Source organism: Pseudorasbora parva, chromosome 9, assembly GCF_024679245.1.
Source record: "Pseudorasbora parva isolate DD20220531a chromosome 9, ASM2467924v1, whole genome shotgun sequence".
In the NCBI taxonomy this organism is placed as follows: Eukaryota; Metazoa; Chordata; class Actinopteri; order Cypriniformes; family Gobionidae; genus Pseudorasbora; species Pseudorasbora parva.
In genome coordinates, this window is record NC_090180.1 from 33,639,698 (window position 1) to 33,663,669 (window position 23,972).

General features: G+C 40.9%; 1 protein-coding gene across 2 annotated transcripts in view; it reads left to right on the top strand.

Moving 5' to 3' along the window:
* The window catches only part of LOC137088920 (tensin-3-like), a 53,860-nt gene that overhangs the window by 28,624 nt on the left and 1,264 nt on the right, over positions 1-23,972 (top strand). The window contains exons 13-25 of one of the 2 annotated variants that reach the window (XM_067452299.1): positions 2,396-3,106; positions 3,449-3,700; positions 7,046-7,152; positions 7,991-8,108; positions 8,300-8,377; positions 8,996-9,119; positions 14,631-14,998; positions 15,071-15,157; positions 15,240-15,371; positions 16,663-16,755; positions 16,975-17,052; positions 20,190-20,267; positions 20,435-20,603. In XM_067452299.1, coding sequence (XP_067308400.1) covers positions 2,396-3,106; positions 3,449-3,700; positions 7,046-7,152; positions 7,991-8,108; positions 8,300-8,377; positions 8,996-9,119; positions 14,631-14,998; positions 15,071-15,157; positions 15,240-15,371; positions 16,663-16,755; positions 16,975-17,052; positions 20,190-20,267; positions 20,435-20,603 — 2,395 coding nt within the window. Of the gene's footprint in view, positions 1-2,395; positions 3,107-3,448; positions 3,701-7,045; positions 7,153-7,990; positions 8,109-8,299; positions 8,378-8,995; positions 9,120-14,630; positions 15,158-15,239; positions 15,372-16,662; positions 16,756-16,974; positions 17,053-20,189; positions 20,268-20,434; positions 20,604-23,972 lie in introns of both variants that reach the window. The other variant, XM_067452298.1, reaches the window with a different exon arrangement.

Sequence of the window (23,972 nt, forward strand, 5' to 3'; positions counted from 1 at the left end):
ACACTGATGGAGCTGAACTCACGCTGAACCCCGGCATTCCTCCGAGCGTTGAGCACATCTGCTCCTCTGAGGGACTATAGGGTCTGTTAATTGAAGGCCTGTATGATGTGTTCGTTAGGGAAGAAGTTTGAAGTTTGCTGAAGAACTTCTACTTTGTCATTTCACATCCCATTTTATTTTCTTAGCTTTACAGGACAGTCCCATTGAGAGACTGAGTCTGATTCATGAACCTATCAATGTTTTGAACTGATTCTTTTGAATGATCGGCTGCTGTAGGAATTAGTAAAACAACAGTCAGTGTAGCTATTGGAAGGCATATTATTGTCTGCATTTTTTTTTTCTATTACCATAACACCAAAAGTTATAAGTATGGTTATTACAATATATTTCATTAATTTATATAATGTTAATATAGCAGTCTCCTTGCTCAATGTACTGATAACTGCTATATTATTAGGTGGTACAAAGCCATATAATGAATCAGAGTTCATCATAAGTTGCCTGCCCATAAAACAAGGCCAGTACTTGTAGAATATATAGACACAAACTCTGATAAAACATCTAATATAATATAATTATATATTACTGTTTAATGTTGCTTACAACAAAAAAATTCTCAGATTACACAGAAACTTTGACTAGCTGTCAATGGAGAAATGTACTAGTTGATCCACGAATCTCTGAAATGAGCTATGCGTTTTAGCACTTTCAGTATTTTAACCCTCGTGTGCTGTTTGTTTGGGATGTACACTCTCCAGAGACCCTAGGCAATAAAATGGGATTCATAATAATATTGCTGTTTTTTTTTTTTTTTTTTTTTTTTTTTTTTTACAAATGTTATTAATTACTTTATTAATGTTTAGTAAAGTCTACATTTTTGCTGTGTTGGGGGGATTCAATGTAATTGTATAATTTATATAAATAATTTATAAATATTCTTAAACCTTGTTTTTATATATAAAAATCTATTTTAAAAAGATTTAATGGAAGATTGCTGCCATCAACTGGAGAGGAAACACTTTTAAAATTAAAATTAAATGAAATTTCAAGTAGAACAAAGCATTACTCAATGGCTCATCTGTCATTTCCTCATGGGTCTACATATTTTCACAAGTTTTTGATTTTATTTAGGTTCATGCTTAGACATTGCTTTTTTCACATTTTTTGCATTTATGACATTATTAGTCAAAGCTGGACATAGTATAATATATGTGTTATATGTGTTACATTTACATTTGTGTGTGTGTGTGTGTGTGTGTGTGTGTGTGTGTGTGTGTGTGTGTGTGTGTGTGTGTGTGTGTGTTGTGTTGTAGTGACACTATAATTTCTATAATTATAATTTCTGAGTGTGTTTTGCGTATAGCTGATTTATTTTTGACAATGTAACGAAGAGCAACTTGACTGCCCATTTTTTACTTCTTATGAAGGATTTTGTGGCTTTGGGGGGGTTGTGTGTGTGTTTACTCCAACAGGGATGTGTTGTTGTATTGCCCCTTAATTTTGTGTGTGTTCTCTGCATTGTAATTATTTTGACAAGTTATGTAACAAACTATTTTTATGGTCTCCAATTGATGTTTATGGGTGATTTTTGGTGTGTGTGTTTGTGGGAGCATGAGTGTTCCACATTGTTTGCTACAGGGTTGCCACTTCACTTCTGTGTATTTGTGTCTTGTGTGGCTGATTTAGTTTTGTATTTGATAAAATAAAGTAGCCTATATATATATATATTTTTTTTAATTTTACCATTCATCCTATTTTTATTTATTTATATACATTTTTATCAATATAATAAATCAAACACTGCACAAATGTAGAGTAAAAACATAAATAACATGAGTGATGTTACATTTGTTTTGTAAAAATAAAATATATGTTTTCATTTTATGAAAACATTTTATTGTCTGGGGTTTCTGCAGACCCTAAACATCCTGAGTGTTGCTTTTTTTTACACTAATACACAAGCAGATATCAATCCAATTTATTATAAATGTTTTGTTTGTAGGGGTAGCGATTGTCAACCAAATCTTATGCAATTTAGAAACATTTTTATTTTAGCAAACACTATGTGGGGTCAAAAAGACCCAGAATAGCGCATTATAATTATCTCAAATTTCGATTTAAGAGGCGTTCATGTACAATTTTTCAGCTAGGAAACTAGTATTTATAATATTTAAATAGAATTATGAAGGCAGCTTCAACAGTTCAGGAGGCAAACAAGATGAGAAGGACATTAATGGAGTCTTTCTAAGCACAAGAATCACTGTTGTTTAGAATAATAAAACAAAAAATAATAATAAATATGAAATGCCATGAGTAGCATGAGATGTCATATTGCTTGTTTCCTTCAGTGTTTAGCTTCTCAATCAATCAGTCACATCTGTTTCTTCCTCCCCAGCGACTCCGACCCTGGACAGATTCTCGGTGAAGAGAGACAGCAGCAGAGGCTCTACGCCCTCCAGAGCCCAGAGGAGCCCCGATCACACACTCTCGGCCAGCACTGACTCCGGCCTCTCCAGCGTCTCACTGCGCACCGACTGCTGGCCCGTGCCAGGGCCGAAAGCGCCTCAGCCCAGCCAGCAGGAGCGAGTGGAGCTCAAGCGGCTCCTCAGCGGCTTCGGTCTGGACGAGGCGAGCCGAGGTGGTGCGCTGACCTCCGGCCCTCCTCAGATCCACATGAACGGACGCTCACGGCCGAAAGAGCGCGAGACAGACATCTTGGATGACGAGGTCCTGACCTCACGGCACGACCTGTACAGCGTGGACAGTCTGGGAACGCTCTCCTCGTCCTATCACAAGAGCAGCCAGAACTCTCTGCTGTCTGACGGCTTCGGCAGCCCTGGCCGTATGGACGAGTCCGCGCAGCAGCAGCACACGACGGCCATGGACGAGTATGAGCGGAGAGCCGGCTTCGCTCACAGAGGCGCGTCCCTCCCCATCAGCTCTGCAGGTCCCAGGCATCTGTTCCAGCACGGCGGATACTCCACACAGACCTGGGTCCATCAGCAACAGCTGGTCGCTGCGCAGCAGTACCTGTACCTGCCAGAGGAGGACGGCGTTGAGCGGCGCTTTCACAGCGACATGCAGGAGCTTCTGCCCAAACCCACCGGTGAGCACACTAGTTTTTCAGGGAGGAAAAAGAAATTTGTATGGAATAGTAAATACAACACATGCTGACACATGAAGGCTGAAACACAGTGGTAAAAAGAGGATAACAAGAGGTTAAAAAAGGTACAGGGGAGACTGATTAATTGCCAAAGTAACAAACAACAGTAACTATGGAAACAAAGGCAGACAGGAACTAAAACTCATACAGGTTTGTAACAACTAACGAGTAAATGATGACAGAATTTTCATTTTTGGGTGAGTTATCCCTTTAATTTGCTCTTTGACGACCTGAACAAAACAGGTTTAAGACCAATATAAATGAAGGTCATTTGTCTATTTTCAGAGCCGAGCAAGCCTACGATGAGGCCTGAAACCCCTAAAAGCCGAGAGCCCGAAAAGAAACATGACGAGGAGTTCAGCTCACTGACGCTGGACATCGACAACTCCATTCATCAGCTCAACCAGCTCATTCTGGACCTGGACCCCACTTTTGTGCCCATTTCCACCAAATCCGGCTCATTGAAGAGAGCCGTAGCTCCGGACAGTAACGGAAACATGCAAAAGGACAGTGGCAGAGAGAGGAGTCATCAGACGGGTAAGATTATACTGATGATCCCACGCTGCTGCCATTCTGTAGCATTCGTAGTCTGGATATGATTAGTGAAATGTACCTCACCAGGGGTTAAAACCTTTGAGTAGCAGCTCAGATCTTTAACCAGTAAACCGGTGTATTGCAGTGTAACACAAATAGGCACAGAATAATTAGTATTCATCTGGTTATTATCATAAAATTAGCCTGAACACTAGAACAGTCTCTAAAAGACCCCCTACTCTCCACTTACTGACCTAACTCCGTGAACTTATTTTGTCCATTAGATTTAACGATCTGAAAAAGCCCTTACATTTACCCACCCATAGACCATCCCCTCGAAGAAATCAGGGGGTAAGTGGCTGAAAATGGACGAGAGGTAGATTAAAACACCAGGTGTAACCGGGAATGTGTCTCCCTCGTCTAATCAAGATCTGATAAACTAAAACGCATCTTAATACCAGGTGTAAGCAGGGACTCAGAGCTTCCAGACTGTGTTTTTAGTGATTGTCTGAGGCAAAATATGTTTCAAGGGTCTTTCACATCGAGGCATGGACTCCATTATTGGTTAGACTCCATGGTGTGCTGTGGTATCTGGCACCAAGATTTTAGCAGCAGATCTTTTAAGTCCTGTAAATTTGTGAGGTGGGGCCTCCATAGATCAGACTTGTTTGTTCACCAAATCCCCCAAATGCTCGATTAGATTGAGATCTGGGGAATTTGGAGACCTAATCAACACCTCAAAGTCATTGTTGTGCTCCTCAAACCATTCCTGAACCATTTTTGCTTTGTGGCAGGGCACATTATCCTTTCCATGAAAGGGTGTCCATGGTCTACAACAATTCTTAGGTAGGTGGTACGTGTCAAAGTAACATCCACATGGATGGCAGGACCCAAGGTTTCCCAGCAGAACATTGCCCAAAGCATCACACTGCCTCTGCCGGCTTGCCTTCTTCCCATCGTTAATCCTGGTGCCTTGTGATCTCCAGGTAAGCGATGCACACGCACCCGGCCATCCAGGTCATATTTTAAAAAAAGTGATTCATCCGACCAGGCCACCTTCTTCCTCTGCTCCGTGGTCCAGTTGTGATGCTTGCGTGCCCACTGTTGGAACTTTCGTTGGTGGACAAGGGTCAGCATGGGCACCCTGACTGGTCTGTGGCTATGCAGCCCTATACACAACAAACGCACTGTATTCTGACACCTTTCTATCAGAACCAGCATTTTGAATAATTTGAGCTACAGTAGCTCGTCTCTTTGATCGGACATGGCCCAACCTTTGCTCCCCACGTGCATTAATGAGCCTTGGCCGCCCGCCTATGACCCTGTTGCTGGTTCACCATTGTTCCTTCCTTGGATCACTTTTGATAGGTACTGACCACTGCAGACTGGGAACATCCCGCAAGAGCTGCAGTTTTGGAGATGCTCCGACTCATGCTCCGGTCATCTAGCCATCACAGTTTGGCCCTTGTCAAACTCGCTCATGTCCTTATGCTTGGCCGTTTTTCCTACTTGTAACACAATGAGGACAAAATGTTCACTTGCTGCCTACTTATATCCCACCCACTAAAAGGTGCCGTGATGAAGAGATAATCAGTGTTATTCACTTCACCTGTCACAATGTTATGCCTGATCGGTGTATGTAACAATAACAATAAATCTATAGGGTTTTTTTTCTTCCTTTATTTGATAGAACTGTAGTGATTTTGAAAGAAAAGCATGGTGTGGAGAGAGAGGGGAATGGGATTGGCAAAGGACCTTGAGCTGGGAATCGAACTGATGTCACTGGAGGCGCAGCTGCTTTACATATTGACACGCTAACCACGAGGCTGTCGGCACTGACTTAAAGATATAGTTTTAAAAATCATTCTTAAATTTAAAAGAATATCAGAGTCCACACCGCAACTATAATGATAACCACACAGAGAAAGTCTATCACAATATCACCACAATGTTTTCCAGCTGATTATAAAGACAATAGGGCTGTCAAACAATTTATATATATGTGCGTTGGGTGCGCAGGACCCCATTTCCCAGTAGCAGTATTAGCATTAAGTGGCATGGCATCTGACGCACAGGAGCCAATGGCATATGTCACTATGCTTAGTGACACACGAGGTAGCACTTCAATTTATATGTAGTAACGATTAATCGCATGATTGCCATGAGTTAACTCGCGATTAATCGTGATTTAATCGCAGATTTTTATTTCTTGTAATGTAAAAAAAAAAGTTTGAATGAAGTTTTTAATACTCTAATCAACATGGGTATATGGACAAATATGCATGCTTTATGCAAATTTACGTTATATTTAGTGAAACCATAATTCAATAATAATCAATAAATCAGCCTGAAAACTAGATATGTATCAAAGGTCATATATGTTTATCAAAGAACTTGTTTATGTCTCTTAAGAGCGTAACATTTCAGAATAAGCAGGGATTTCTCTCATTTTAAGAATATAAATAAAGGTAGTATTACTGGCAGTTTAGTTCAGAACAGGGCACAGTTCGTATGAAAAACTGGTAATGTGAAGGCTGTCATGTGGACCTGTGAGCGCACCAGTAGCCTACCACACCATACCCGGAGGAGGTCCATATTCCACGAGTAGGAATATTAGCCTACTTGGCCCCTTTAAGAGAGGCGCCCTCTCTATTGAACTGCCGGTATTTTGCGTGTGCGTGCCGACTATGCCTCAATTCACTTGAACAGTGTGAAGAACTCGGACTCGGGAGCGTTCTTGTTCAGAAGAGTAACCTGTGCACTCGTTTTAGCCGATTGCAATGCATTTAGTTCAATATAACACATGTAGCTACTGTAAGTGGTGATGTGTCAATGATTTACCTCAGACATGAGCGAGAGTGAGCTTCAGTGTATTCACGCATCGCGCTCGGACTGCAGAGAATTGTGCTCAGTGTAAACAGACTTTTCTTCCGACCTGTTGTCTAATATGGTTAAACAGAAAATATGGTAGCTGGGTAATGTTTGCTGCTGCATCATTTACGTATTTGGCTTATCCCGATTTCTCCAACTACGGGCTATGGATCAAACAGAAAAAATGCGCGCTGCGTTAACGCGCGTTAATAAATTTAGTGCCGTTAAAATCAATTTGCGTTAACTTTGACAGCCCTAAAAAACACTGACAGCCAATCAGAATCCTGCTCTAAAGAGCTTGAGCATTTGAAGCAGCAGACTCCACACTCATCTCTTTCATGATACTCTATGATCCAAAGCAATCAAACGACGAGTGAATGTCAGATGAATGTTTAGTGTGATGATCAGTCTAGTCGTCATTGTGTGTTGATGGTTGATAATTATGGGACTGACTGTGTTTCCTTTGTGTCTCCTCAGAGGCCGGTGTTGTGACAGAGCTCAGCGGAGCTCGTGGACACTCGTCCTGGACTCTGGATCACAGACACGCACTGACGCCGAACACTGACCGCGAGCCTCACACACAGGTAGAGCTCCTCCTGTCTGTGAGTGCTTTTACTGTCTAATGCCCTTTAGTTTTCATCAGATTTCGTTTTCCTCAACCTATGTTTGGTCAAGTTTTAGGAGGCTAAAAGGCTAGACATTTTACTGTAGTTTTAGTCAGTGAAACTTTTAGGCATGCTATATAGCTGTTAAACTGATATTTGCAATTTTGCCTATACGCACAAATCAAGATAATTTTATTCATGGTAATATGTGTATGTGGATTATGGTAATACCCTTTGGAACAAGTATTTTTTGAATAAGCACTTCTCTGTCCTCTGAGGTCGAGTTGTGCATTCTGTACGCTTAGAATCCAAAAATAGGACATCTGCACATTTGTAGCAAATTTACAGACAAATTTATAATTTGACCTGTTTATATTTGCTTTTGGGGGTATATTGCTTGTCTACTGACAGCAAAGTCTCCCATTTGTATTAGCATAATTGCACAATTTTTATATTTAATGAAATCTAAACAAATCACAGTAATTATTGTTGGCATATATGTTGATATCCCTTAATAAAAAGTAAATTGAGTTAGACGGTGTGAAAGGTGTGAGTGTGAATTAGTAATCTGGCCCCTAGGTATGAAGGAGAGAAAAATGTTGGCCCCTCATCACTATCGAAGTTGCCCATCCCTGCACAAGTTCGAAGCAACTTAGAAAATACTATTCCTGCATTAGGTGATTTGGCCGTTAACTTGTGTGTGTGTGTGTGTGTGTGTGTGTGTGTGTGTGTGTGTGTGTGTGTGTGTGTGTGTGTGTGTGTGTGTGTGTGTGTGTGTGTGTGTGTGTGTGTGTGTGTGTGTGTGTGTGTGTGTCAGTGTGCATCAGTGTTTAGAACAGACGGCGATCAGTACTCATCACACACTGCACCAGAAGTTAGCAGTGACGTTATGCCCTCAACGCCAGCATTCCCCATCTCACCAACCACTCCATATGGTAACACATAATCACACTCACACTCTCTCTCACACACACACACACACACACACACACACACACACACACACACACACACACACACACACACACACACACACACACACACACACACATCCAGGTTTCATATGTCAACTGTATGTACTGTATGTGTGAATAATCTGCTATTGTGTGTGTGTGTGTTGATCCAGTGAAGAGCATGATGATGAACTATTCACCATTCAGACAGACTCCGTCTCCTTCATTTGGATCCTATCGAGCGGAAAACGGTAAATCACACCTTTGTTTGTTTAAAATGAGATGTTTTGTTCCAGTCGTTTTTTTCTTTTTTCCAAAAATGCTAGTTAATTTTACGTGTTGGACCTTGCTTGGACAGGGTATACCGACTTCCCAATCTTTTGTCAACTTGTTTTCTTTCAACTAGGACAGGTTTTGTATTGATTTGATCTGACTGATCATGTGCCTCATTAATCTGAGCTCATGCTCCACCGTGTTTTTGAGGATAATAAGCTTGAGTGAACAGTTTTCCCTCAAACACTGAGGTGAATGAGCTTAGATCAATGAGGCCTGTACTGTAATATAACACGGTGTCAGTGGACTTACCTTGCTTTCCAAGAGATGTCATCATGCATCAGCTCGGCAAGTATAAGAGTTTGCAAGTGAAGTTTCGAGTTTGCAAGTATAAGAGTTTGCAAGTAAATTTCTCACCTCATTGGTGAGGCTGATTGAGATGCTCAAACAGATGAAAGTGTGGAGGGAGTAACAGAGAGAGAGAGTGACTCACTTATGCTAATGTACAGATTTGATTTCAATGTTGACACCATATTAAATTGTTTTATAATGATGTAACCAGATGTGAAAGAGCAGTGCACATTTTATTCTTTCAGACACAAGAGATAATGCAGGATTTATGGGACACACAGCTTCAGATGAAGCTTTACAGCATCCCACTCACAGAATGTACGTCCAGCCCGCCATCAGTGAGATCATGTCATTCTCCGACAGCTACAGGTACATTCACTCATTCACCCTTATCTTATCTTATCTTATCTTATCTTATCTTATCTTATCTTATCTTATCTTATCTTATCTTATCCTTATTCGTAATCATCTTTTATTGTCATGAAATTCAAGTGCAACTTCTTGTGGTAAAAGTAGCACAACAAGTAAATTTGAATAGATAAATAAATAAGCAGTTAAAAGTATATTGCACAATCGCATGTGTAATACGCCTATCTATTGCACAGTCCAATGTATTACTCAGTCCCTTAAATAATTATGAGTTTAGTTATTTTATGGTACTTGGATAAAAACTGTTCATACTTCTAGAGGCGCTTTTCCTGGGTGAGAACAGTCCTGGATTATGAGTGCTGCATGACAAAGACATTTGGCTCTGTATCAGTCAGTGAGGGAACATGTGTCATTATGTTCTGTAAGGACTTCCTGACTCACCAGAGCCTTTTTGTCCGTTTTTAAACCACAGCAGGATGTCGTAGGTAATGATACTCTGCACAGGACACTTGTTCCTGTGACAGATCCTGTGACTCTCCTCAGTTTCCTGAAAAAGTACAGACGCTGCAGTGCCTCTTTCACACAGGCATGGTGTTCACAGACCATGTGAGGTCCTGAGAGATGTATTTTCCCAAAAATGAGCCTCTGACCGCTGACCCTCTCCACAATGTCCATTGGATGTAAAGCCTGTTTATACTCGACGCATCCGCTTGAGCGCAAGGCTGCGCACGGCAAAAATGACGTCAACAGGGAGTGGGCGGTCGTGCGCGTTGGGTGCGCAGGACCCCATTTCACCTGTCGGTGTGCAGCGCATTTTTTTGTAACAGCCCGTGCTTCTCTGCATCCGAAGATGAACGGGCTCCCGGTGAATCTAGCCAAACATGACGTCTCATCACACCGGCCCCCAGTTTGCACATACAAATTAGGTGCTTATATTTACAAAATGACCCAACAAAAGCTGAAATAAGCCCTTTTAAATAAAGATCCATGTTTAATCAAATAAATAAATAAATCACGACATTAAAATGTTTAGTGAAATTAGGAAATATTTAAGAGATCGTTAATTTAGTTGCATACATATATTTTGTTCTCATGTCACAAGTAATATCAAGCCAAGGTTTATTGAGTTTTACATGATTCATGGTTTTTGGTAAAATGTAATAAAATAAATATCATCATCTGTGTACATTAGCCCACTTCTTTTCGACGCTTTTTCTAGATGGTTCTAGAATTACTCTGAATCGCCCTCTGTCGTTTCAAAGAATAGCACAATGGCAAGCGCACCAAGTATAAACGCCTCGTCCGTTTGGGGAGGAGCGCGCGCAGTCAGCAGAGGCTCGCGTAGGAGCCAAGCGAAAGTATAAACAAGCCTTAAAAAGTGGCAGGTTCCTCCTTCTTCTTCTACAATCTATCACCAGCTCCTCTGTTTTTTTTTGAGGGGTTGAGCCAGATTCTTGTCAGAGCACCAGGCAGTGAGTTTTTAGACTTCTCAGTAGGCAGACTCGTCATTATTATACCAGTCCCCACTATTGTAGTGCCGTCTGCAAACTTGATAATAATGTTGCTATCATGGATTGGTGTACAGTCATGGGTGTATAGAGTGTATAGCAGAGGACTCAGTACACAGTCCTGAGAGACCCCAGTGCTGAGGAGTGATGGGACACCAGCCTTGATCCATCTGCATGTGTGGTGGCTGACACCCAGAGTGTGGAGTTTGGACACCATTCTTCTAATGGGTGATGATATTAAATGCAGAGCTAAAATACACAAACAGCTTTCTCACATAAGAGCTGGGTTGCTCCAGATGTGTTAACACAGTGTGGATGGCTAGGATGATAGCATCTTTTGTTGACCTATTGGCTCTATATGTGAACTGGTGATGGTCCAAACTGAGAGGGAGCAAGCACTTAAAGGGTTAGTTCCCCCAAAAATGAAAATTATCCCATAATTTACTCACCCTAAAGTCATCATAGGTGTATATGACTACCGGTATCTTCTTTCAGACAAACACAAGCTTTATAATGCCAGTGAATGGCGCTCCTGATTTTGAAATACAAAAAAAGCACATACATGCATCATAAAAGTAATTACACTCCCGCCCGCTCCCCTAATATGTATGTCCACTCCCGCCCGCACCCGCAAAACTCAATAATAGAGATGTATTGATTTTGTGTCTTCTCCAGTCCCGCAGGAAAACAAAAAACGTATTTGTATTGATAAGAGATTTGTATTTATTAAAGAGATTCATGGTTGTTTGTTTCGTTTCCCTGGCCTGCATGTAAAAAAAAAAAAAGACAAAACACACAATACATTCAAATATAATTTCGTTTTTATCAAAAACTTTGCACATAAAAATAGACTGCTTTGCAATAAAAAAATAAAAATAAAAAAAACATTATATGATATGATAAACTAGGCTACATGAAAACTTTGACCGGGGAGAACAGAGCAGGTGTGTCACCTCAACCCAGACGTGCCGGATTTGTGCCCATTGTAGATGAGTATTTTTGCACATTTGTCACAATGAACAAAGTCCAGCTCCTTTCCATCTTTATCACAAACAATTGAGAAACTTCTCCAAATGTCAGACTTTCCTTGCTTAGCTTTTGTGCTGTAAATACCTCGTTTGAGGTTCTTTTCTACATCCTCTATTGACATCTCCATCATGGCGCTAGGCAACCTCCCTATCCCGCTGTGTTTTTTTTAGCCGCCCATTCCCGCCCGCAGCAAAATTCAAGCCACCCGCTCCCGCGAGATTTGCGTTGGGTCCCACGGGACCTGGCGGGACTCAATCCCACTGCAGACCTCTACTTCACACTCTCAGAAAAAAGGGTACAGTTCTGTCACTGGGGCGGTACGGTACAAAAGTGAAAAGGTACATATTTGTACCTTACTAACCCCTAAATGGTAGCTACATATTACAGTTTTTTTCAGTCGCTAACAAGCACTTACCCATACTTCAGATAATTTTTCTAAACTCTTAACACAGACTTACACCTACAAAACACAATTGGCCAACTGGATAATTTTATTCTCAAAAACACATTTTGTTAATTATATAATAACTCTTTATTTCAAAATAGAACACATCTTTCTCTGCACACACTAACTTTACCAAAACACTGGAAATCTGACTCAAAATGGAATTATTCTGTCAAAGAATAACACTTGTTTTCACTTCACAAGGTAGGCCTACATGTAGTCAATCAAAGTACAACAGGTTTCAAAATTCTGGGTATTGTTAACATTACAAAAACTGCATAGACTTTTATGTTTCAATTAATTTTACAGGTATTTGCATGCAAAACATGCAATCCTCCGTTTTTACACTAAATTTCTTGGTTGGGAACTGTATGTCCACATGTACAGTAATGTTCACATTCAAAAGCATTCTAAATTCTACAAATCAGTTTTTTTTTCTTTACTGTTTACTACAGGAGGTACAGTAGTTACACGGTATGATAGAACAGAAAAAAGTTTTACAGGATTGCTTACAGTGAACAAAATATCCATTAAACACACAAGAACATTTGAAAAAAAAAAAAAAAGCAAAAAAGCCGAGATTTAAAAAAAAGGGGGTGGGGGGGGGCTAAAAAAATAAGCACAAAATTACTGTGTTTAATCTCTGCGATCTTCAGGGTTATGCCACATGTTTTCATCAACATTACTTCTGATATTATCCAAGTCGATGCACCTGGGATAAGACCACTTGGTATGTCAGATTCACCCTTGGCAATTACGAACTGTGATGTCCCTGCAGCCAGCATCCATGGCTTCAAGGAGGGACATCTGTTCATGTGGCTGATGGTCATAAACCTTCCACCTCCATGCAGAAAAGAACTCCTCTATGGGGTTGAGGCAAGGTGAATAGGGCTCCTTGACTCTCTCACTGTTCCTCTCTAAGGGAACAGTGTAGAGCTGCTTCATCCGCACTCTGTGTTTGGACAATGCCTGCGTAATGGTTGTGAGGCTAATGCTATCAATATTGTCAAAAATCTCATGGTCCTACACAATTCTAGTTTGAATATCTTGAGGTTTTATTGCATTATTTTCAAGAACCATGTCTACAATGGCAAGCTCTTGATCATTATTGAGGAGCTTTCCTCTTCTCCCAGAGGGTGGAAGACGTTGTATTCTTTAGAGGGACAAAACATTCTACATATGCATTACTGTATGACCTTATTGACATATTGACATGTCAAGTGAGAATAGAATTATCAGCTGAGATATATTATTTTTGAACTGATAGCATTGCTGAAGCAGCGTTTTTTATACTGTATCTAAGGTTTGGAATATTGTTTATTCTATTGTAGGATGTTGTGTGTTAGCATTTGTTAATACAACAAAAACAATCCATAATTTTGTTGGGAGATAGTTTGTCTGTTAAGAAAATGTAAGCATTGTGGAAATGTGTTCACTAACTGCAAATTGTGTTTAGAGTTTTCAAAATGTAACAACTGATTGGACAAACGCTTGTTAGCGACTGAAAAAAACGGTAATATCTTAAAAGGTACATATCAGTACTTTAAGAGTGCATAGTAGTACCTTAAAGGTACATATTAGTAACTTTTTGGTTTTATACGTCCCAGTGACAGCAATGTACCTTTTTTTCTGACAGTGCAGGAGTGATGCCATGCATTTTTGTAAGAAAAATATCCATATTTAAAACTTCAAAAACTAAAATATTTAGCTTCCGACGGATGGCCTACACAAGTTTATTTACAGCAGAAGCGTGATGTATTACGTAGGCTTTAGGAGTAGTGTAAGCTTTGAAGCTTCTCAATGTTCAAACAAACTCAGGCTCCTCTTCTCTAAAGCCCCTTTCACACTGCACGTCAGACCCGCAATATTCCTGGAACATTGCCGGGTCGCCTTCTGTGTGAAAGCAACCACGTCACGGCATTGTTTACTGAATTCGACCCGTGTCGGGGACCTAGTAATATTGCGGTATTCGACCCGGGACGAGCGCTGTGTGAACAAAAGCCGAAACTAATGCCGCAACGTGTACGTAGTTATCGTGCGACTCCTAGAGCTTGTTTTTTCAATAATACAATCCCTGCAGTGCCAGAAGAGCTAGTCGGTGTTTTAAACGCAGAGAGTGTTCGTATACAAAATAAACTAAAATTAAACAAGCAGAAATGTGCGCAAACTGGACACAATTCGAGACCACGGAGCTCCTTACTATCCGCGCTGAAGCTGAGATCGCTCGCCATTATACGTCACATCCGGATGTCACGTGTCAACTCGACCCGGGACCGTTAAGCGTTGTGTGTGAAAGCGCACATATTACGGCATTTTGCTGGCTGTGTGAATGGACCAAATCTAGCGGCCCGGGAACAAATGCCGGGTCGCATTATCCGTGTATTTGCCGGAATCGCAGTGTGAAAGGGGCTTAATATTGAAATCCTCCAATATTTCTCTGAAAAAGATCTCCTTTTAGACTTCTAATTTGTGACCGGTTTTATAGTTCACCATATCAATAGTGTGTGTTCTGTGTTGTGGTTGATGTAGGTCCCCACAGTCCATCTCTGCTCCTCCTTCGGACTCTGTGAGCTTCGCTGTCCCATCACAACACTCTCTTCCTGCTCCGAACGCCCACAGTTCTCCTCTCAGCGGTCAGAGAGCCAAAGTCTTCCAGCAGATGTTTGGGGAGAAGTTCAGCCTCGGTCCGGCGCTGGAGGGACTCGACTACCAGCCGCCGACTCAGAACCCCCTGCTCGTGGCATTCGATGGCGAGAACTCACAGGGTTCAGCGTCAACATCTCCTAGCGGCTTCTCCAGTCCTCACAGCGGGAGCTCACTCAGTATCCCATTTCCCAGCGTGCTGCCGGAGCTGCAGACCCAAACCAACGGCAGCTGCTCTTCCCTGCCTCTTCCAGGTGAGCAGACGCGGTCGCTGGAGCTCACCAGTGCGCTTGATATCCGAGCTGAACGCTGTGCTGATGTTGCAGATGTGCTCTCAAGCAAGCAGTTGACGGTGAAGTTCGTCCAGGACACCTCCAAATACTGGTACAAACCAGACATCGCGCGGGACCAAGGTACCGACCGAACCATGTGACGTCTGACTTCTGTTTTTGACTCTCATCTGACTTTTGGCTTGTGATTTCCTCCTTCTCACAGCTATAGCGTTGCTGAAGGACACAGAGCCCGGCTCCTTCATTGTTCGGGACAGTCACTCTTTCCGCGGCGCTTATGGGCTGGCCATGAAAGTGGCCACAGCGCCTCCATCGGCACTGCAACAGAGCAAGAAAGGTGAGAAGAGAGACCTCCAGAGCTCAGGACAGTCAAACCCAGCGTAAAGTGTAAATATATAGTGGTGGCCAAAAGTGAAGTCCGGAGAATATATTTGTTTTTAATGAACCTACAATTTCAATAAAATTGTGGGGAAATATTTTATATTTTTTATTATGAGCAGAGAGCAAACACTAAACTTGGTTATTTATTTACATTAACAAAATTATTTGGCAAAAAAGGCAAGCTACAGGTTTTTTTACTATGCAAAAAAAAAAACAGAAAATAGAAAAACAAAAAGCTCACAGGAAAAAGCATACATTGACTACAACATAATTAGTTATTGATATTCCGTTGGTTCTTTCTTGTTTTTGCACGTTCATAATTTCTGGCCAAAAATGGTCAAATAAAAGTGATAAATAATCTTTTCTGGCCAAAAATTGACAAATAAAAAACTGACTCCAAGCACAACTACGCTGCATGCTTACAAAACATGTACAAAACTTGTACATATTATGGAAATAATATACATTTAAACAATGTACAGTAGTGCAAAGTGAATGTAAGGATTTTAAACATTTAATTGTGTGTTTTAACTGCAATTAAATTATAGTGTATTATAGTTTCTATTTATTATAAAATGTCATTTTAACTTTAGTTCTTTTTTACCCACTTATGTAAATCTTTATATGTAATTTCAAAAGCACTTCTATTGTCTTTGAAATATGGTTAAGGTGTACTACAGTATGTACTGGCAAGCGTTTATGGTAAACTAAAATATACTGTAATGTCATTTCTATTGAAACTTGTAGGCCTATGTCATGTATTTAAATAAATTTGTAAAATTATAATCAAGTACTTTACATTTGCTTTACCTCATAAGTCCACTTCTTTACTGCACAACAACAATTAAATGTACTTTAAAGTAAAACTTTTAATTTGATATTACTGAAAAGTGTACTTTTTAAAAGTTATATTTAAGTGTGTTAAGAAACAGTCATGAAAGTGTACTCTCTTCGAGTGGCCTTTTATTACATTATTATGCTATCTGAAAGTAGTTTAAAAATATATGTACTTTTAAGATTTGAAGTACACTACAAGTGCACATGCAGCTGATGGAGCCGTGAGTGTATTTGAGCTGTAATGACAGACTCCAGATATGTGTCTGCTTCAGATGGGCTTCTGTGAGTGTGAAGTTAAAGCCCTCCATTATTGTGTCTCTTCTGAAGAACACTGTGTACTTCCTCATGGCCTTCTGAAATCTGAGCTCAGAGTTGCTGTTGGGTCACATGTGATGTGTGTGATGTTTCAGGAGACCCGTCCAGCGAGCTGGTGCGGCACTTCCTCATAGAGTGCACGCAGAGGGGCGTCCGGCTCAAGGGATGCCCTAATGAACCCTACTTTGGTAAGTCTATGAAACCTGCCACTGATGCTCACTCTGAGTGTCCTGCTGTGGGAATAAATTATTAATATATATATCACACACACACGAGTACTGTCCACATCAGCTGTGTGTGTGTGCGTGTGCGTGTGCGTGTGCGTGTGCGTGTGTGTGTGTGTGTGTGTGTGTGTGTGTGTGTGTGTGTGTGTGTGTGTGTGTGTGTGTGTGTGTGTTACTTTACAGGCAGTCTGACGGCTCTGGTCTGTCAGCACTCCATTACTCCTCTGGCTCTTCCATGCAAACTCATCATACCTGACAGAGGTACAGCAGAACAGCTTCATTTATATGTTATTGAATTATAAGTAAAATTGTGTCTGATTGAAATAAAGTGTAAATAAATTAAACATGAAATCTCATCTCATTTCACATGCAGTCCATCTTAAATAGTATGCAGTGCGTCCCAAATATACTACACTCAACTACTGCACTGATGTTTGCAATGTTTACAATGCCAATTGTTTCAAAGCAGCTTCACAGTGTTAAGCAGGACATTAATAGAATAATTTAAACAACAGAATTTGATTCGGCTGTACAATCGATCTGGAAAAAACGGTGATGCCATCCAGCTAATTTCAATTATCATATAGTGTCAATGCAGGCGGAGTAGTTGAAAATTTAGTGTCCCCAACTGAGCAAGCCAAAAGCCTAAGGCGATGGTGGCAAGGAACCAAAACCCCTTTAGGGGCCAGAATGGAGAAAAAATACTTTAGGAGAAACAAGGCTCAGTTGGGGTGCCAGTTCTCCTCTGGCCAACAAACAAACAGTGTATGATTATGATTCTGGCAACATTGCAGATAAGAAGCCATATTAGATATAAAGATATTCGAAGGATCGTGTCGTCACGCAGGAGACGGGTTTAATGATAATGTCGTCTCGATGCACCATTGATGGGGGGCCATTGAGGCGCAGCTGTTTGTAAAGTTTCATTTGAGCATCACTAGAATTGAGGAATCTCTTCCCTTTACAACTGAAATACTTTTAATGTATAGTGGAAGTTAATTCAGATGCAGTGTTTTTTATTGTATCAAAAGACTAATAGAGAGCCTGGAGAGAGGGAATGTGGACGATTATATTGTTACTCCACCAGATGGCGACAAATTACTTTTAAAAAACATTTGTCATTGAATCGTTCATTCAGGAGATTCGTTCAAAGATGCTGATTCATCTATGAAACAATTGTATTTGATTGAGGAATTGAATAATTTATTCAAACCCAAGTTTTTTAAAATAAATAATTCAGATTAATTAAAAAAAATTATAGACTTCAGCAATTATATATTATATATTAAATTATATATTAACATACAGAATTTATCCAGAATTTTGCTGCTCTAATACATAGCTTGTGTATCATTTTGTTCTAGTTAAAGTAATGTATAGAAGGTAGGGCCCGAAAGTGACTCAAGCCCAGGGGCCCCCACTCCCCTAAGTCCTGCCCTGCCCGTAGGCCATGGATGTACATTCTGAATATGTCAGAGGTGTTTGGGTCTCCCAAGAGTAGAAGTGAGCCACAGAAAGGGAAACAAAGCTTTCAAAACATTGAATCAATTGAGCCAATTGTTTCACAGAGCATTTCACTTTTTTGAAGCATTTAAAGGACCCGTTCTTCGCGTGTTTTCGAAGCTTTGATTATGTTTACAGTGTGCAATATAACATGAGTTCATGTTTCGCGTGTAAAAAAAAGTATTTTTCACACAATTTTTCTTATCTGTACAGCGCTGTTTTCTCTGTCCTAAAAACGGCCTGATGATTTCCTTGTTCAATGAAGTCCCTCCTTCAGAAACACGTAACGATTTCTGATTGGGCCAGCGGTTCCCGTGTTGTGATTGGACAGCAGCTTAGCGCAGTTTGCCCGGAAAGGTCCCGCCTCTTACGGTGTGTTCACACGGGGGCGTAGGCGTTAACGCTTGATGGAGGGCGTGGCTGAAGCTTGGTGCTGACGCGATCGTCATAGTGACAACAGCCAATCACATCAAAACTTACTTGCCGCTTGGACCACAACACAAAAAAAACGCCTTTTTTGACAGGTAGTCTGTGAGACGAAATGGATGCCGATTTGGTGTTATGTGTGCATGCGATTGTTCCTGTAGTTGTTGTCAGTGCACTGCACAGGTACTCGAAGCTGTTGGGTATATTAAATCCTAAAAAAGTGGCGACAGCGGGGAGAATATCACATACTGGTCCGGGAGCTGCGTCTGGATGGTTCACGGAGCAGTAATGAACGCAATTGGCTAGCGCCTGCTCAAGGATATTTGCATACGCCGATCTGATTGGATGAGGCCTGCGCTGGCGCTTAAAAAGATGAGAAATCTTCAACTTCTGCCGCTTGCAACACGAGTGAAGCGACGCGACGGAACCCACAATTCAGTTCAGCAACGGATGATGTCACCCATTCAAAGTAAATGGGAAGCGTTAACGCTTACGCCCTGTGTGAATGCGGCGTTACCATAACGGGGAGATGCAAGCGCTGAATGCAAGTGCTGAATGCAAGACCACGCCCCTTATTTTGCGTGTACTTGTGGGCAGAGGGTTAGTCAACAAACGGTTCTAGTGACATCATTTAAGCAAGGAAGTGTAGGGGTGCAGTCCAAACCGGCTGTTAGCTGTAGGCTTTGAAAGGGAACTTCTCTTAAATAAAATATCTCGCTTGGCATTGAACTTTGAGCTTTATAATTTTACAGGTATTATTTATGCTCTAACAGCAACATTTCACACTAACTAAAGTTTGAAAGATGAAATCGCGAAGAAAGGGACCTTTAAAACTCCACAGGCTGGTGACCTCTGCTGGTCAGAACTGTGTAAATGCAGCAAAAACACATTTAACACCTTTTACAAACCAATGGAAAATATTTTGTGGACAGGGTAACCTTTTAAATGCAATTAACAAATAATCTAATACCATAAAATATGAAGTGTCTGTTTAATGTATTCTTTTATTTAATTGTAGCCTTGTAGGGCTTGTTTCTTTTGTCGTTGTTTTTGCGGAGAGCTTGATTAATCAACCCAATAAGAGACTACTGCAACACTCCTATTTTTTATACAAATGCATCATTAAATGTCCAAAAATGTAAAAAAATAAAATAAAAAAATAATACTAATAATTTATCAAAGATCCGGTAAAAATCATATATTGACACTGGTTCAATGGTTCACAGAGATCATTGCCAAATCATATATTGACACTGGTTGAACCAATGATCTCTGTGAACAAATGAACCAGTGTCAGTGTAAATGTTTTGTGACAAAGTCATGTTTACTGAAATCACATGACTTTGGCAGTTCAATACGCATTCCGAATCACTGGTTTCAAACAAATGATTCGCAAAGGTTTCAAAGCTACACAAAGCACCCATCACTCTTCTGGATGGTTTGATCACATGACTGTTGTCTCTCTTCAGATCCTCTAGAGGATGCTGTTAGTGCATCTTCACAGTCCATCACCAATTCTGCAGCTGAACTCTTGAAACAAGGAGCAGGTACGTCCAAAACACAGCCACAACTGCAAACAATATACAGTAATGATAACTGAGTGATAACCACCACTGACAACAACGATCAGTGACCGATTCCTCAGTCAGACAGATGACTGCCAAAGTCTCTCTGACTTCACCCATAGATTGCTTGTGTGATGTGTGTTTTCCAGCCTGTAACGTGTGGTTTCTGGGTTCGGTGGAGATGGAGTCTCTGACGGGTTACCAGGCGGTGCAGAAGGCCACCAGTAAGATCCTGAGCGCAGACTCGCTCCCGTGCTCCACCGTAGTGCACTTTAAAGTCTCCTCGCAGGGAATCACGCTCACCGACAACCAGAGAAAGTAACTCACTCTTACTTTATTACAAAACATTACTTTATATCCATGCTCTACTTTTTTCCAATTTATAAATTCCCTAAGAATCTGACCCATAACCTTGGTGTTGCAAGTGCCATGATCTGCAGCTCATATGCACAGTTTCTTAATGGATGGTCTGTGTTCTTGTGCATCAGTTTCTTTGACTCTTGCAGCACTTCTCATGGTTTAAGATGGGTATTAAAACATCTCAAAAACAAACATCCCCAGCACTGATGGCTTGAGTATAGTGGGGGGCGAAGTTTGAGAAGGTCATATAAATAAACAAACACTTGCTGCAGTTGATATACGCTTGTTGTGCTAAGTTATGTTCTGTTTGACAAGTACACATACAGTGGGGCAAACAAGTATTTAGTCAGCCACCAATTGTGCAAGTTCTCCCACTTAAAAAGAGGAGAGAGGCCTGTAATGTTCATCATAGGTACACTTAAACTATGAGAGACCGAATGAGGGGGAAAAATCCAGAAAATCACATTGTCTGATTTTTAAAGCAGCCATATCACCCTGTAGCTCAAGACTGGTTTCCCACTGAAGCTAAGCAGGGCTGAGCCTGGTCAGTACCTGGATGGGAGACCAACTGGGAAAACCAGGTAGCTGCTGGTAGAGGTGTTAGTGAGTAGGGGTGGGCGATATCTCGATATTTAAAATATATCGAGATATTTTTTCAGCTCGATATGGATTTGGACATATCGTATATATCGATATATTGTTTATATTAAATTCTGATTCCGCCACTTTGCTTCCATGTGCTGTGTTCGCTCCCGCTCGCGCGCCTCCCGCCTCATTGCTTTTGTTCCCCCTCCCCTCGCGTGTCGTCTCAGTGCACACGGCTGCGTCCGCAACCAGGTGAGGATTAGTTATCATGTTGACAAGCGCGCGCGTTGTTCAGGACTCAGTTAAGAGATCACGTTTTCCTTCTAACACAACTGCTTGCTTAAATTTATAAAGAAATATTAAGGTTCATCATAGTTCAAAGCGCACGTTTCACCCACAGTCAGGTGATTGACACTGGTGCGAGACGCACTCTCAGTCGCAATCATGCCAGTTTATGATTTGTGTCTAACTGATCGCATGGTTTTCGGTTAAAATGTCAAAATGATCGCATATCATTTGAAAACATTTAAAAAGTATTGCAATATCATTACTATGATTATTTTGTCAGCTTTATCACGGGATTATGATGAACAGGTCTATTCACGTTTTAACCAAGAGGGAAAAACGCTTCATCCCGGGTGTCCTGAGACACAGTGCTCTTCTGTAAATTGTACTGTATCATGTTATCATATAGCCTACCTTCTGACATTCATATTTCGTTCTGTAACTGGAAAAGAAGTGAAATTCAGCTCATGTGTAGCCTACATGATCCGCATGATGAGTTTGAATTTGGTCAAACTCATGACAAACATCACTGTTTGAATTTTGATAAAAATTAACAGGAAATGGTGTTATGACAAAATCAGTTTATTTATATCTCAGTCATGCCCCCATCTTTCTGCAAAATGCTTACTGTTTTACTGTTAAGTGTAAAAAAGGGAGTCTTTGATTCATCTTTTGAAAGCATGAAATAAATGAAAAGAAGGCAATATTATTTATTTTCTTTTACAGTTAAATTATTATTATTTATGTAATCAGGGAGTTTTTTTTTTTTTTAAATGTCGCAAAAGCACTTTGTTCCTACATGAACTGACTACCTCTTTGCACTTCAATAAAAAAAGAAAAGAATTTGTGGTATTTGGCATATTTGTTTTTGCTGTAGTTTTCAGGGGGTTATTTTTCCTGTAAAGATATCGAGATATATATCGTATATCGAGATATAGCAAAATATATCGAGATATATTTTTTGCTCCATATCGCCCAGCCCTATTAGTGAGGCCAGCAGGGGGCGCTCACCCTGTGGTCTGTGTGTGTCCTAACACCCCATTATAGTGATGGGGACACTATACTGACAAAGAGCACCGTCCTTCGGATGAGACGTTAAACCGAGGTCCTGACTCTCTGTGGTCGTTAAAAATCCCAGGATGTCTTTCGGAAAAAGAGTAGGGGTGTAACCCCGGCATCCTGGCCAAATTTGCCCATTGGCCCCTGTCCATCATGGCCTCCTAATCATCCCCCTCTCCTGATTGGCTTAATCACTTGGTCTCCTCTCCACCAATCAGCTGGTGTGTGGTGAGCGTTCTGGCGCAATATGGCTGCCGTCGCATCATCCAGGTGGATGCTGCACATTGGTGGTGGTTGAGGAGATTCCCCCCTTCAATGTAAAGCGCTTTGAGTGCCTTGAAAAGCGCTATATAAATTGAACGCATTATTATTATTATTATTATTATTATTATTATTAAATAATTTATTTGCAAATTATGGTGGAACATAAGTATTTGGTCACCTACAAAAAAGCAAGATTTATGGCTCTCACAGATCTGTAACTTTCTTTAAGCGGCTCATCTGTCCTCCACTCATTACCTGTATTAATGGCACCTGTTTGAACTTGTAATCAGTATAAAAAGACAACTGTCCACAACCTCAAACAGTCAGACTCCAAACTCCACTATGGCCAAGACCAAAGAGCTGTCAAAGGACACAAGAAACAAAATTATTGACCTGCACCCAGCTGGGAAGACCGAATCTGCAATTGGTAAGCAGCTTGGTGTGAAGAAATCAACTGTGGGAGCAATTATTAGAAAATGGAAGACATACAAGACCACTGATAATCTCCCTCGACCTGGGGCTCTATGAAGGATCTCACCCCGTGGGGTCAAAATGATCACAAGAATGGTGAGCAAAAATCCCAGAACCACACAGGGGGACCTAGTGAATGACCTGCAGAGAGCGCCAGGGACTTAAATCAAGCATTGCCAGACTTGTTGCCCTGCTTAAGCCAGTACATGTCCGGGCACGTCTGAAGTTTGCTAGAGATGATCTAGAATAGGATTGGGAGAATGTCATATGATCAGATGAAACCAAAATAAACTTTTTGGTAAAAACTCAACTTGTCGTGTTTGGAGGAGAAAGAATGCTGAGTTGCACCATACCTACTGTGAAGCATAGGGGTGGAAACATCATGCTTTGGGGCTGTTTTTCTGCAAAGGAACCATGACGACTGATCCGTGTAAAGGAAAGAATAAATAGGGCCATGTATTGTGAGATTTTGAGTAAAAATCTCCGTCCATTAGCAAGGGCATTGAAGATAAAACATGGCTTGGTCTTTCAGTATGACAGTGATCCTAAACACACCGCCCAGGCAATGAAGGAGAGGCTTCTTAAGAAGCATTTCAAGGTCCTAGAGTGGCCTTGCCAGTCTCCAGATCTCAGCCACATAGAAAGTCTTTGGAGGGAGTGTTG